At 43.1% G+C, this 16,584-nt stretch overlaps 1 protein-coding gene across 1 annotated transcript in view; it reads right to left on the bottom strand.

The window, feature by feature from the left end:
- Positions 1 to 16,225, bottom strand: part of LOC142103386 (serine/threonine-protein kinase Nek11-like) — a 146,822-nt gene extending 130,597 nt beyond the window's left edge. The window contains exons 1-2 of the mRNA XM_075187450.1: positions 16,159 to 16,225; positions 10,608 to 10,701 (exon numbers count right to left, since the gene is read on the bottom strand). Coding sequence (XP_075043551.1) covers positions 10,608 to 10,701; positions 16,159 to 16,225 — 161 coding nt within the window. The remainder of the gene's footprint in view (positions 1 to 10,607; positions 10,702 to 16,158) is intronic.
- Between the last annotated feature and the right edge of the window lie 359 nt (positions 16,226 to 16,584).

Genomic DNA, 16,584 nt, shown 5'->3' on the forward strand with positions numbered 1-16,584 from the left:
AAAGCTACTCCCTGATGCTTAAACATTATAATCTAATAATCACTGTGTTGTAAAGTCTGCTGTTTGCATAAAGGGACATCTGCCCTCGTTAAAACCCAAAGTCTTTGCCATTGCCCCAGTCACACATAGTTCTCTCCAACATTGGCCCCCTGCTCCAACATCCACTAGGATTGGTGCAGTAGTAACACTTAATTGAGGAGACTGGTTTTGATTCTCTATAAAGAGCATATGTTGTGTGTGCACCATCTTGTACCTCTAGATGAATCATCAGTGCCACAAAGAAAGAAGCCTCCTACAAAATGTATTATATTCCCAACCGACTCTACATAAAATGTTCCCCTCCACTTCGCCTGACTGTTGGTGGAGTTGTGGTCACAGGGGCTCTATGCTCCATATTTGGTGGAGTTGGCCAGTTATCGTACCCTTCTGGGACGTGGTTCATGACTTCCTCAATACTCTCGTTGAGGCTCCCATTGGGAAGGATCCTTGGGTTCTCTTACTATATTACTCTCCCCAGGACCTTGACAAGTTTTAAAAAAAAAACTGACCGCACACATACTGACGGCTGCCAAGTCAAGTCCCTTATAGCACTCAACCGGAATAGCACACACACACACACACACACACACACGTCTCTCTCGTCCCTTAAAACACAGATTTGGGCCACGATCCGAGCATCACCAGATGTGAGGGGGGTGCACACGGGGGACCTGGAGAGCAAGATTTCTCTTTTTGCCGACGATGTGCTTTTGACACTTCTGCAGCCAAGAATATCCCTGGCCAAAATATTCTCCATCATGTCCCACTATGGAGATCTCTCCGGCTATAAAATTAATATCACTAAATCTGAGGCACTTTTACTTAACCTCCCTCCTCGTGATTGTCACCTCCCAATTTCATTTTAGTTGGCAAAAGAAAAAGTTAAAATACTTGGGGATTTACATCACCACCACCTATGAGTCCCTCTACCAGGAAAATTACCCGGCTCTCTTCCTCAAATTAAAATCGGACATCCTCTCTTGGAAGCCCCTAATTATATCTCACTCCCCGTCAGGGTTCCCATCTCTGAATTAATTGCTATGCAGCGACACTTAGTTAAATTTGTCTGGTGGAGTAGGACCCCCAGGGTTCGGCTAACCCCGCTAAAGAAATCTACACAATGAGGTAGGGGCTTTCCAGATCTGAAGGCTTATTACTGGGAAGCCCAGCTCAGCTCCATTGTCACCTCCTTCGCTCCTGCGGCCTCCCACGCATGGGCGGATATAGAAGCAGTTTACCTCTCCTTACCAAATCTATCTAGTATTTGGGGCCTACCTAAACAATCTAGGCTTGCACGGATCAAGCGATTCCCCACCCTACTATTTGCCGCCCGGAACTGGGAGACCTGCAAAAGCCATCTCTCTGTGTCCTCAACTTCCTTGAATATCATGCCCCTATGGCACAATCCTGCCTTCCCCCCTGGCGGATCCCGGTCCTTCTCTCTAAATGGATCGGCGTAGGGATCCGATTTGCTGGGGACCTGCTAGATCAAGGAGGATTTATAACCTTCGATGCTCTCCGCTCCAAATTTCCCACACTAAATCCTCCATTCTACCAATGCTTACAAATCAGACATTTCGTTCTCTCTCTCCTGTCGGGCAGTTCTCCCCCATTGAGTTCCTCCTTTGAGACCCTCTGTCTCTCCTCACCGCTTCGGAGAGGCATGATCTCCTCAATTTATAATCTACTTCTAGACAAACTACTGGTCTCCGGGAGTAGCCACGAGAGAGAGTGGGAGAGGGATTTGGGTCCGTCCCCCCCCCAGAGGAGGAGGACTGCTGGGAGACCATCAGATCAAATGTAGCCTCTAGTTCCATCTCCACTCTAATTAAAGAGAATGCATACAAGATTCTCTACAGATGGTATCTTACGCCTGACAGACTAGCTAAAATGTACCCAACTGCCTCCCCGGCCTGTTGGCGAGAATGCGGACATAGAGGTACCTTCTTTCATATTTGGTGGTTTTGCCCTGTCATCTCCTCCTTCTGGGATAAAGTAGCTTCTCTCCTTTCCTCCTTTCTTCAATTCCCTATCCAGAAGGACCTTTGGTTCTTCCTCCTCTGCTACCCTATACAAGATGCTGATGTCCCCTCTGCGAAACTGGCTTCGCACATTTTGGCGGCCGCCAGGTGCCTGATAGCCAAATCCTGGAAAAGTTCAGCACCTCCCTGCGTCTCTTCCCTAAAGTCCTATGTCTGGTTCATTGCTAGCATGGAAAAAAATCACTTTCTACCTTCGGGATAAAGACGATAAGTTTTACCAAATTTGGGCCCCTTGGTTACACCACGGAGATCCCTAATGCTTCCACTCTTGTAGGTTGACTCGTTCGTACCAGATACTTCTGTTTATGTTAATCCTTCAGATAAAGTTACTCCTTTTGAGGTCTGAGACACCGACCTGTATTATCTTACTAGCACAGACGACCCCCCCCTCCTCCTGCCCACCCCCCAAACCCCTTCCCACCCACCCCCCCAAACCCCTTCCCACCCCTACCCTTTATAATAATAATAAGGATATTGTCTGTGTTAATACAGCTCTCCAGTTTTGTGCCACATGTTGCTATGAACAGCAATTACTAGAGATGGGCGGGTCCGGTTCTCCGAGAACCGAACCCACCCGAACTTTGGGTATCCGAGTACCGAGCTGAGCAGCTCGGTACTCTCCCGCCCATTCCGAATCCAAATCGAGGCCGAACGTCATTGTGACGTCGTCGGATCTCGGGACTCGGTTCTCGCGATACTTCAACTTTATAAATACACGCCTCCACAGCAATCCATCGCCATTTGACAGAGGGAGAGAGCAGGGTGTAGTCATAGGCTAATTAGAGCAGGGACAGAGAATACCATATTGTTCTTGCAATTGCTCTAACCAAAATCGCTAGTGCAGAGAGGAGGATAGAGGTTTATTATTTTTTCTTCATATTTGGCACTCCCCAGCGCTTTTGGGGTGTCCCCCATAATTGTGCATTAATATTTCTGGCTGTCAAAAGTCATATCTGTCAGCAGTATCTACTAAATAATTTGTAGCACACCTCAGTGTTTTTGGGGTGTCCTCCCTAATTGTGCATTAATATTTCTGGCTGTCAAAAGTCATATCTGTCAGCAGTATCTACTCAATAATTTTTAGCACTCCTCAGTGTTTTTGGGGTGTCCTCCCTAATTGTGCATTAATATTTCTGGCTGTCAAAAGTCATATCTGTCAGCAGTATCTACTCAATAATTTTTAGCACTCCTCAGTGTTTTTGGGGTGTCCTCCCTAATTGTGCATTAATATTTCTGGCTGTCAAAAGTCATATCTGTCAGCAGTATCTACTCAATAATTTTTAGCACTCCTCAGTGTTTTTGGGGTGTCCTCCCTAATTGTGCATTAATATTTCTGGCTGTCAAAAGTCATATCTGTCAGCAGTATCTACTCAATAATTTGTAGCACTCCTCAGTGTTTTTGGGGTGTCCTCCCTAATTGTGCATTAATATTTCTGGCTGTCAAAAGTCATATCTGTCAGCAGTATCTACTCAATAATTTTTAGCACTCCTCAGTGTTTTTGGGGTGTCCTCCCTAATTGTGCATTAATATTTCTGGCTGTCAAAAGTCATATCTGTCAGCAGTATCTACTCAATAATTTGTAGCACTCCTCAGTGTTTTTGGGGTGTCCTCCCTAATTGTGCATTAATATTTCTGGCTGTCAAAAGTCATATCTGTCAGCAGTATCTACTCAATAATTTTTAGCACTCCTCAGTGTTTTTGGGGTGTCCTCCCTAATTGTGCATTAATATTTCTGGCTGTCAAAAGTCATATCTGTCAGCAGTATCTACTCAATAATTTTTAGCACTCCTCAGTGTTTTTGGGGTGTCCTCCCTAATTGTGCATTAATATTTCTGGCTGTCAAAAGTCATATCTGTCAGCAGTATCTACTCAATAATTTGTAGCACTCCTCAGTGTTTTTGGGGTGTCCTCCCTAATTGTGCATTAATATTTCTGGCTGTCAAAAGTCATATCTGTCAGCAGTATCTACTCAATAATTTTTAGCACTCCTCAGTGTTTTTGGGGTGTCCTCCCTAATTGTGCATTAATATTTCTGGCTGTCAAAAGTCATATCTGTCAGCAGTATCTACTCAATAATTTGTAGCACTCCTCAGTGTTTTTGGGGTGTCCTCCCTAATTGTGCATTAATATTTCTGGCTGTCAAAAGTCATATCTGTCAGCAGTATCTACTCAATAATTTTTAGCACTCCTCAGTGTTTTTGGGGTGTCCTCCCTAATTGTGCATTAATATTTCTGGCTGTCAAAAGTCATATCTGTCAGCAGTATCTACTCAATAATTTTTAGCACTCCTCAGTGTTTTTGGGGTGTCCTCCCTAATTGTGCATTAATATTTCTGGCTGTCAAAAGTCATATCTGTCAGCAGTATCTACTCAATAATTTGTAGCACTCCTCAGTGTTTTTGGGGTGTCCTCCCTAATTGTGCATTAATATTTCTGGCTGTCAAAAGTCATATCTGTCAGCAGTATCTACTCAATAATTTTTAGCACTCCTCAGTGTTTTTGGGGTGTCCTCCCTAATTGTGCATTAATATTTCTGGCTGTCAAAAGTCATATCTGTCAGCAGTATCTACTCAATAATTTTTAGCACTCCTCAGTGTTTTTGGGGTGTCCTCCCTAATTGTGCATTAATATTTCTGGCTGTCAAAAGTCATATCTGTCAGCAGTATCTACTCAATAATTTGTAGCACTCCTCAGTGTTTTTGGGGTGTCCTCCCTAATTGTGCATTAATATTTCTGGCTGTCAAAAGTCATATCTGTCAGCAGTATCTACTCAATAATTTTTAGCACTCCTCAGTGTTTTTGGGGTGTCCTCCCTAATTGTGCATTAATATTTCTGGCTGTCAAAAGTCATATCTGTCAGCAGTATCTACTCAATAATTTGTAGCACTCCTCAGTGTTTTTGGGGTGTCCTCCCTAATTGTGCATTAATATTTCTGGCTGTCAAAAGTCATATCTGTCAGCAGTATCTACTCAATAATTTTTAGCACTCCTCAGTGGTTTGCGCTCAGAATGGATTCAAAGCAGTCCACATATGATCTAAATGAGCAACCAGGTTCTGTCACCAGTCCTGATGTTAGTGTTCCCAGTACGTCATCTGGCCAAGGCGATGTCAAACAACAGAGTGTTTTCAAATTAGTGCAAAAAACAAAAACCAAAAAAAAATTTACTGTATTGAAGCGAAAAAGAAGTGTAACTGAGCAAAAGTTAAGTGACGATAAAAAAAAAATTGCAAGCATGCCATTCTACACACGCAGTGGCAAAGAGAGAATGAGGCCTTCACCTTTGGCTATTAGTGGCAGATCCCAAAAAGTTACCCAGGCTACAATTGGTGCACAACTACTGTTACGCGTCAAAGCTGAGCTGCAAGATACCAGTGAGGCATTACAGGAGAATATTTGCTCTGATTCACAAATGACAACAATCCCTGTGGAGAGTCCATCCAACAGTGGGATGTCTAATCGTGAGCATTCTGCTGATGTGTGCCTTAATAGCCCGAGTGTAGCCGGTGATACCCAAATTGAGGATGCCACTTTGGAATTAGAAGAGGATGAGGGGGAGATTTGTGTAGGCGACGAGGGCGCTAATGAGGATGTTGATGAGGATGAGGTTGTTTGTGTAAGTCCTGCACCAGTGGCAGCAGTTCTGGCACGTGACAAGAAAAAGGCCATTGTCATGCCTGGGCATAAAACAAAAAAATCCACTTCTTATGTGTGGAATTATTTCTACCCAAATCCAGACAACAATTGTATAGCCATTTGTAGTGTATGTGAAGCCACAGTCAGTCGAGGGAGGGACCTTAACCATCTTGGAACCTCGTCTATGTTACGCCATCTAACGAGAGTTCATGGCAAAGTGTTGGGAAAAGCTGAAAGTTCTTCCCAAAAGAATACAAGCACTCCCTCATCAGCTAAGACCCTCCGCTCACCGACATACCGACGGCTACAAAATACACCCACCACACCATCCTCATCAATATCCTCAGTAGCGCTCGGAGTTAGCCCGGCATCCCACTTAAGGCTGGATGACTCCGGCACTATTATTGATTCCTCTGAAGAAAGCGTTAGTCCTGCTGCTGCTGTTGCTGCTGCTGGGGGTGAATCGTCATCCCAGAGGCAGGTGAATAAAATGAGCAGTCCTACATTTCAGCAATTAACTGTGAAACAATCATTTGCGAGGGGAAGCAAATATGACAGCAGTCACCCAGTCGCCAAGCGAATCACAGACGCCATGGCTGCAATGTTAGTGTTAGATCTGCGTCCAATCTCCACAATAAACGCAGCTGGTTTTTCACAGTTAATTGAGGTTTTGTGTCCGCGTTACAGAATTCCATCGCGACACCATTTCTCCCGTAAAGCTATTCCACAACTATACCAAAAAGTGTGTAAAAATGTAGAGATTGCGCTGAAAAATGCCATTCTGCCCACTGTTCACTTAACCACAGATATGTGGACAAGTGGAAGTGGCCAAACCAAAGACTATATGACTGTGACAGCCCACTGGGTTGGTCATTCACCTTCACCAGCAGGAACAGCAGCAGCATGTACACCACTACGTAACATTTGTCACAGGCAGGCCACTCTTTGTATCACCGGCTTCACTAACAGGCATACGGCTGACAATTTGTTACGCAAACTGAGAGATGTGATTGATGCATGGCTTATACCACTCGGACTCTCCCCAGGGTATGTCATTTCAGATAACGCCAACAATATAGTGCGAGCATTACAGCTGGGTGATTTCCAACATATTCCCTGTTTTGCTCACACCATCAACTTGGTGGTGCAGAGCTTCCTACGAAATAACCGTGAGGTGCAGGAGATGCTTTCGGTGGCCCGTAAAATTTCAGGCCATTTCAGGCATTCAGCCACAGCATGTAGGAGATTACAGCAGCTCCAAGAGCAGTTTAACTTGCCCTGCCACCAACTTAAGCAAGAGGTGGTAACTCGGTGGAATTCCACCCTGTACATGCTTCAGAGGATGGAGGAACAGCGCAAAGCCATCCAAGCATATTGCACAAGTCATGACATTGGGAAAGGAGGGGGGATGTATTTCACTCTTGCACAGTGGGGAATCCTTTCAGTGCTGTGCAAGGTGCTGAAACCATTTGAAGTTGTGACATGTGAGGTCAGTGCAGACTCTGCTAGTTTGAGCCAAGTCATTCCTTTAATTAGACTATTGGAAAAGCAGCTTGAGAAAATGAAGGAGGAGCTGAAAGCAAGCAATTCAGCAAAGTATGTTGGCCTTGTCGATCAAGTACTTAATTCGCTTCACAATGATCCTCGAGTTATTAAGATCTTGAACTCGGATCAGTACGTTTTGGCCACTGTGCTTGATCCAAGGTTTAAAACCTACATTGAGTCTTTACTTGTAAATGAGCGAGATGTGAACTTTTGCAAGGAGCTATTGCTCAGCAAGTTGGCCGCTGAACTGGGCCTCGGCTTGACGACGTGTCCTCCTTCACTTTCTCAAGCTGTTGCTCGTAAAAAATTAAATTTCCAAAAAAGAAGCAGGGAAGACACAGGGGGCAGACGAGAACAATTTAACATCTGGGCTGGTTTGAAGGATTTTTCAAAAAAAAGTGTCACTTTGCCCATAAGTCCATCCAATATGAGTATAAACATGCAAAGGATGGTGGAGGATTACTTTCAAGAGGTAGTTGATATGGAAATGTCAGACAGTCCCTTTCCTTACTGGGAAGAAAAGCAAGCCATTTGGAAACCCATGTACAAACTTGCTTTGCAATACCTAAGCTGCCCACCCTCCAGTGTGTACTCTGAACGAGTGTTCAGCACAGCAGGGAACTTAGTCAGTGATCGCCGTAGAAGGTTACTTCCCAAAAATGTGGAGAAAATGATGTTTATAAAAATGAACTACATCTTCCACGAGGAAGGCCTTCACCATCCAAGACATCCAAGCACTGACTGTTCTCTAATGGCGGATTCAAGCGGCGATGAATTGATAGTCTGTGATGATGACGTACACACTGATGAGGGTGAGGATGAAGCTGAAGATGATGCCGATAACATCTTTTTAAAACTTTCTATGTAAGTGTAGGGTGCAATCTACCCCCAAAGAGGAAAGGGACTTGTGGCATTTCCATATCACATACCATCTTGAAAGGCTGCTGTTAGGGCAATTTATCCTTAAGGGTAGGGTGTCATAGACAGAGTGACCCTAAACTGGCTTTGTCCATTTTTCATAATATTGTACAGTCTATAATGGCTGAATTTTTTAGTATTTTATACAAGTGGAGGGGGGCCTAGAGAGACAGAAACCAAACTGGCTTTCTCCATGTCAATTAATATTGTACAGTCTATAATGGCTGAATTTTTTGGTATTTTATACAAGTGGAGGGGGGCCTAGAGAGACAGAGTGACCCCAAACTGTCTTTCTCCATGTCAATTAATATTGTACAGTCTATAATGGCTGAATTTTTTAGTATTTTATACAAGTGGAGGGGGGCCTAGAGAGACAGAAACCAAACTGGCTTTCTCCATGTCAATTAATATTGTACAGTCTATAATGGCTGAATTTTTTGGTATTTTATACAAGTGGAGGGGGGCCTAGAGAGACAGAGTGACCCCAAACTGTCTTTCTCCATGTCAATTAATATTGTACAGTCTATAATGGCTGAATTTTTTAGTATTTTATACAAGTGGAGGGGGGCCTAGAGAGACAGAGTGACCCCAAACTGTCTTTCTCCATGTCAATTAATATTGTACAGTCTATAATGGCTGAATTTTTTAGTATTTTATACAAGTGGAGGGGGGCCTAGAGAGACAGAAACCAAACTGGCTTTCTCCATGTCAATTAATATTGTACAGTCTATAATGGCTGAATTTTTTGGTATTTTATACAAGTGGAGGGGGGCCTAGAGAGACAGAGTGACCCCAAACTGTCTTTCTCCATGTCAATTAATATTGTACAGTCTATAATGGCTGAATTTTTTAGTATTTTATACAAGTGGAGGGGGGGCTAGAGAGACAGAAACCAAACTGGCTTTCTCCATGTCAATTAATATTGTACAGTCTATAATGGCTGAATTTTTTGGTATTTTATACAAGTGGAGGGGGGCCTAGAGAGACAGAGTGACCCCAAACTGTCTTTCTCCATGTCAATTAATATTGTACAGTCTATAATGGCTGAATTTTTTAGTATTTTATACAAGTGGAGGGGGGCCTAGAGAGACAGAAACCAAACTGGCTTTCTCCATGTCAATTAATATTGTACAGTCTATAATGGCTGAATTTTTTGCTATTTTATACAAGTGGAGGGGGGCCTTGAGAGACAGAAAGCAAACTGGCTTTTTCCATTTCTTTACATATTTAACTATAAGTGTAGGGTGTAATATACATTCAAAGACGATGGCTGCATTGCCAATATGCATAGATGGAGAGGAAGACAATCTGTTTTGTGTGTAGAATAGGCCTACCAACGAAGAATTAAACTGTTTTTTTGGATGATTTATTACCTCAACAATTAGATTACTTGTCTCTAAAACAGTTGGAGCACTAAATTGGGTTAATTTAGGCCCAAAAACATGGATTTTCCCAAAAAATAGCAAAACAAAACCAAACAAAACCAAAACCAAAACCAAAACACGCAATGGCGGTTTTGCAAAACCAAAACCAAAACCAAAACACGACGGTAATCCAGATCCAAAACCGAATCCAAAACCAAAACACGGGGGTCAGTGACCATCTCTAGCAATTACTAACTTGTATTGTGACAGTGTTTGCCTTTTGTTTTGTATTATGTTTCTACTATTTCTGTATATGCTGGCTGTCACCCAGGTTGATTGAATAAAATTTGAGTTATAAAAAAAAAACACAGATTTGGCACATTGCAGCCATGGAAGAGATCACCTACTACCTTCACGACAGAGGCCATGTATTTAACCAAGTATGTAACGCTGGTTCCCTTCCGGCCCTTAGTTTTCCCATGATGACCCATGTGCGGCGAGCATAGTGTCCCTCCACGCACTCCCGCTCTACTTTTCACCCCCCAAGTACACACATTGCTCTACTCTGTGCTCCCCCCTCTCCCTCCCTTCCTCCTGCCCAATTGCCCCCTCCCCACAGCTCCCACTTAGTCTTCACTCTACTTTTTCGATACAGTTTGTAATTTTTTTTAAAAAAAAACTGGTCATTCCTCGTCCTATGGTTCATTTCAACGCAGAATGATGATTCTATTGTACTATTTTTATTTTTCCCTGTTTGTATCACAACTTCAGTATCCTGTTCCATGTATACACTCAAAATAAAAAAATATAAGAAGAAGGGTCCTTGTAGGGCCTATATACAAGCAATAAACATCCTAGTACTTATAAGATCCTGCATGATGCATATAATCTGCTGCAAACCTATAACCTACAAATAAGAGCTAAACTTCATTCATTCTTGCTTTGAATCCAGCATCATGAGGCGTCCCTCTGCCTAGTACCTTGCAGTCCTGATCCTAAGTAAGCAATGAGCAGGAACAAATCAGTCACAATTAAAGAGGTGCTGCAGCAGTTATACCAAGCACCTGATGCCGGTGAAAGATCCTGGTGGTGGCAGCAGCGACTTCTCTCCTACAACTACTGCACAGTTGGCACTGGCAGACGGTAAGGGAAGACAAGCTGTAAAGAGTAAGACACAGATAAACTGATGTGAGAAAAGACAGGGTGGCAGACTAAACCCATGCTGTCATAGGCGAGCACTCTCCCTTAACAGCTCCGAAATTATAACCACATTCCCCTATGACCTCTACAAAGTCCCAAGAGCGGGGTCCTGTAAATATGTGTAGACAATAAAGCTAATGAGGACATTGTTTTCTCAAAAATCAAAAAGGTTATGAAAAGCACAATGGCCCCTCGCGGGGAAAGCCAACGCTGATCACAAAGATAACGGTGGAGTCTTGTATTGTGCTGTTAAGATGTTTAATTGGCCTTTAATTTACTGTTAGAACTTAATGAACAAGAGTGGTCCCTCATGGGTGGCCTCTGGTGATTGGCAGGAGGCAGCCATTCTCCAGGCATCTTTGAATTTAATGACCGAGGTCATCGTTGGAAGTCATATATCTGTCATTAAACCGGCAAAGCCGGTGGCTGTTGCAGAATCTCTTGAGAGCCGGAGGCATCAATCACATTTCTGATTAACGAGGTCAACGGATGAAGCCTAAACAGTGGATAATAACTCTGTTTTCAGAGTTGTACAGGACCAGAAGGCTTCAACATCGCCCCAGCAGAAGTCTTACTTATATAGAAGTGGAAATGTGATGGCTTGCCCTCTGAGACAACGAAGAGTAACGTTCTACTCGGTGGACAAGCAGCATGCTATTAATGGTAACGCAAATAATAAAATATAGAAAGGAAGCATCTTCTGCCAGAACCAACAGATTCTTTCCAGTCTCCACAGCCCACTAGTGAAGAAACATGTAGTGTTGGACCAAAATGTTCTCCTTTGACCAGTGTATCGGAAAGTCTCGTTCTTGGGCAGAAGTGGCAATGAGCTGGAAGGGCGAGAGATGTGATGGCTTCCCTTAAGAGTAAAATAAAGAGTTTTATTGCTGCCTGCATCCCACAGAGATAATTACAGCCTTAGCCAGAACAAGATGAGACAAGAATGGTTTAACCCCCTCATTTATTGATGTACCGTGTGTAGAACTGCGACCAGCTTCTGAGAAAAAAGGTCATACTGTACTAGAGATTGGACTGTTCTTCACCGGCTCAAATTCGGCTACAGAATACCTGGCTCTGTCTTCAGCCTGCTGTCATATAACAATATTTCCCCCTCAATACGAACATCATTAAAGAGCAGCTGTAGAATAACATTGTGATTTGTACTTGGCTTTGGTTAGTGCCATTTTCATATGGTCGTCATAGGGGTCAATGAACATCGCATGCAATTTTAAAAATACATTTCATGGGGTTATCTGAATGAAAGCAATGCTTGGAATAAAAAAAAAAAACTAAAATTCAAAAGACACTAATAAAGTTTAACTAAAAAAAACAAAACGGCAGATAAGAACCGCTTGGCCCATCTAGTCTGCTCAATTTGTAATCTATGTTAACCTCAAACCCTATTTGAGCCTTAGGGCTAGATTTACTAAACTGCAGGTTTGAAAAAGTGGAGATGTTGCCTATAGCAACCAATTAGATTCTAGCAGTCATTTTGTAGAATGTACTAAATAAATGATAGCTAGAATCTGATTGGTTGCTATAGGCAACATCTCCACTTTTTCAAACCCGCAGTTTAGTAAATATACCCCTTAGCATAACATTTGCTGTTAGCTGCCTACCATTTTCCTTGAACAGGTGACAGTCAGAGACCCGATAAATGTCGGTGGGCCCCCCAGCTGCCCGAGGTCCCTGGGCTGTAGCCCCTCTAGCCCTATTGTTGATCCGGCTCTGATCCTAAGCATGTTTGAATTGCTCCACTGTATTAGCCTCTACCACCTCTGACGGGAGGCTATTCTATTATCCACTACTCTTTATGTGAAGTAATTTTTCCTCATATTTCCTCTGAGGAAAAAATGCTTCACAGAAAGAGTAGCAGATATTCAATGCCGGATCTTCCAACTGAAACCTTTGGACATTAAATAAATATAGTTTGTTGACCATACTAGGGCATGATTTAAATATACAATAATTTATATTATAGATATGCTATGCATATATCAAAAATAGGTTGCGTCATTTGAGAAAAAGTAAGAGCAGTGTATCGCCCTTAAAAAGCCAGTATTTAGCCCAAAATATTTCATATTCTGCAATACCTTTGACATTGGTATTCCCTCCTCCGAAATGCTTCACTGTCTGAATAAGCCCACAATATGCATTTTGCTGCTGCAATATTTTTTTGAATGACTTTTCTCACCATGTGAATAAATGCCCTATTTCAGTTAGCTGGGAAAACAATGGAAAATCTAGAGTTTAATTATTTTCTTAATAAGTCCCTTTAAAAAAACGCTGTTAATTGCCCTGGAAGACTGTAGATGAAAATCACAGTTCCTCGTCCCATTTGTTATACCCAGCTGCAGTTTTGTTGAGTACATCAGTTAGATGAATAAAGTGTGTATGTATATTTTTCTTTACATCTTATTATATGTCAATACAGAAGGATATACAGCTCACAAAAGCCGAATTGAATGTAAGAATAGCAGGAGGCGATCGCCTAATGACGCATTTCAGTCTGTTCAATGAGCCCTGGCATTCTTACTACTGCATTACCAAATAGCTCATTATATATAGGAATGGAGGGCAATGGTTTGCTTCTATGAACTCTTCTAGAGGGATTTACACTAAGGTCATCAAATGTCATTCACTCAGCCTACAAAGGCCTGATTAGCTGTGACTCCTGTGTTTCACTTTCTACACTGAACGCACTGGGGATTATAGACAAGTCCCTTCCATTGTCTCCTGTGTGTGTCTCCACTTTCTGCACTGATCCCTCTGCGGAAAGAAGAGACTGGATTACTTAGGGGTGGGCGAGATACCGAGGAGGTATTAAAGAATATTAACCCCTTCCGCTTCGCAGAGTCTTTCCTCTCAAAGTTTACTAGAAAATGCTTGAAGCTGACTTTCTGGGGTGAACGACTTGAAAGTTACAGGGTCAATTCTGAAATAAATGTCTACAACCCTAACTTTTAATTATTTTTTTTGGCAGGGGGGCATTGCTGTAAGTTTCAAAGATGCCACCCCTGTTTACTTGAGCAATGTACAGATGGGGTAGCCTTTATTAAAGCAATTTTGCTCACCAGGCTCATCAGTTAGCACCAATTAAAAAGAATGTTATCACACTGTGAAGATCTATATTATGTACGGTCTACAGCAGTGGTGCACCGGAGAGTATGGACTAAAGTCTACTCTATCTGTAACTAATAGCTGCAGATAGAGCAGTGTTGGCTAACCTGTGACACTCCAGGTGTTGTGAAACTACAAGTCCAAGCATACCCTTCCAGCAATAAGCTGCTATATGTTGGCAAAGCATGCTGGGACTTGTAGTTTCACAACACCTGGCATGTCACAGGTTAGCCAACACTGAGATAGAGTCATACCTTTGTCCAGGTAGGTTCCTTGCCTCAGGGGTTAGTATCTAGGGGTGGCAGGTGGACCAATCAACTTTCTTCACCCTGCAGTTCTCATGATATGTAGCCCGAGTGCCAGTAACCACCACTGTTCAGACACAGATAGGAAGAAGAGGGTCCTCAGGGGCCCTAACAGAGCAGGTTTTCCATATCTCCTTGCTGGAGCACAGGTGTAATCATTACTGACTGATACATTGTAACAGATCCACAGGTGTAGTCATTACTGACTGATACATTGTAACAGAGCCACAGGTGGTGCTAATTATTTCACTTGTCATCTGGAAAACCTGCACTGGGGTCCTGAGGACTGGGTTTGAGAAACAGTGCACTAGATAAGAGGTTTATTTCTGATCTTGACACTAACCCTAAAGTGCAAGGTGCCTTCTACATAAAATAACTAATATTCAAAAGCATAAGCACTGTTTTTGGAGACTGAGAAATAACTAAGCATACCAATGAAATAATAAAAAAATGTGAGATGCTATATTTTCTGTGTGCATTAAACTCGTACAAAACCTAGTGGAAGGACAATGCAAAGTCTAAATGCTTGATAACAGAGAACAGTAGTTTAGACACAAGTAAAATATGATCCATCTTGAGTTTTACAGAAACATAAATTTTACATGCAGTTTTGAGAACACTGTGGGATTACCCAGGTCCATTAGAATCACTATGGATAACAGTCTTTCCCCAGTGAAGGTTCAGCTGTGGGATTTTGGGAGTTCAGATTGGTAGATGCTGCAAACAGAAGGGGACTAAGTCCCAATCCTTTACATCGTCCTATCGTGCTTTTCTATACTTGCCAGCTGTACCAATGTCCAGTGATAGTCCCAATTTTTAATGGTTGGTCCCTGGAAAAATCCATATGCTGGTATACTTACTAACTGTACAGTAAGGTCCTTCCTATTGTGCATGTAGTATGCAATTTCAAAGGTGTTTTATTATTCTGTATGCATTAGAAATCAATATTTAATGAAGCTGAGTATTGAAAATACAGTAACGCTATATTACGCTATAATAATGTTCAGTGAACATGTCATTATGGGAGCACAGCAAAGCATGCAAGTGGCCGGCAGCATATTACATTATAACGGTGACATATATGCTCTAGCTGTGAGCAGGGAATAAGGCATGAGCCCATTCAGGCAGAAAAATAGTAAAGTCAGCCAGACCCCACCAGCCGCTCAGGGGAGTCTTACCAGGTACTGTGCGCACCCATAGCAGGGGCAAACGCAGGATTTGTAGAGAGGGGTTTCCACACCACGCCACCAGTGGGCGTGACCAGCATGCATGGGGGCGTGGCTATAATATTAGACAGTGCTTGGCTGCTCTCCTACTCTTCCTATCCCCATAATATACATGGGCAATGCTGCGTGCACTACTGTTAGGGGCACGCAGCTCTCCCTTTTTCAAGCAGAGCTGTGTGAAGCTGGAAGAGAGTCCAGCCCCCTCAATTATACAGTGCCCCAGCCTTGGAGGGGGGTTTCCAGGCACTAGGAAACCCCCTCTGTTTGCCTATACATAGGACAAGAAGACTGTACCATGTGCACTGGCTTACGTATACAACTTAGATGTTTGCAGCAGTGGAACTACTGTGGGTGCAGGGGGCCCAGAGGTAAAGGGCAGTGCTGCCCCCCACCAAGGCTGCATGCTTCCTCCCCCCTTAATTATGCTCTGTAGTCATATCATTGTGCTCTGACATGGTAATACAACAGTCACATGCGGATCTTCCCCAACAGCAATCTTCATCCCGTTAAATTGCGGTGGAGAGGTCCGATCACCGGGGGGGAAGAGGGCAGGGCTAACTGGGACCAACCAATCAGAGTGAAGGAGGTCATGGCTATGCAAAATCGCCTCCCCCTAAAACAAAGTGTAGGTCTGGAGACAGGGGAGATTGACAGTAACCGAGGAGACTTATCATAAAATAAACAAGCAGAGGGAATTAGTGTAGTTTATACGGGCAGAGACACCAAGAAGGGGGCAGGTACTAAGTACTCGGGTACTTTTGTACCCGCCTCCCGTTGGAGTCCATTGGGGGTAATTTTGGCTGGGGCTGATGGGGCTTTGGCCCCATCCATAGTCCCAACCAAGCCATATTATGGATGAGGGCAAGTGCAAGCTCTAAAAAAAAAAATTCTCCCTATTGGCTTCTGCCAAGTCTGAGCTCACAGCAAAGGAGGGTGGGCAAGAAGTGGCACACCTGGGCCATAGACTACTCTCAGTGGGCCACAGAGGGTAGTGCCACAGTCATTACCATACAGTGTTAAGATGCCCTTTAATATTGGATCAGTAGTATGCTCGGTCTACTGGCCTTTTAAGTCTGATTGTATAACAAGTTTCATAAGATGATGAAAGAGCGCCCTCTTTGGCAGCTAGTGATCTTGCAGGCCAGTAATTTGCGTGTAAAATATATAGGTCCAACTCCCATCCACTGCAA

This window comes from Mixophyes fleayi, chromosome 10, assembly GCF_038048845.1.
Source record: "Mixophyes fleayi isolate aMixFle1 chromosome 10, aMixFle1.hap1, whole genome shotgun sequence".
Classification (NCBI taxonomy): Eukaryota; Metazoa; Chordata; class Amphibia; order Anura; family Limnodynastidae; genus Mixophyes; species Mixophyes fleayi.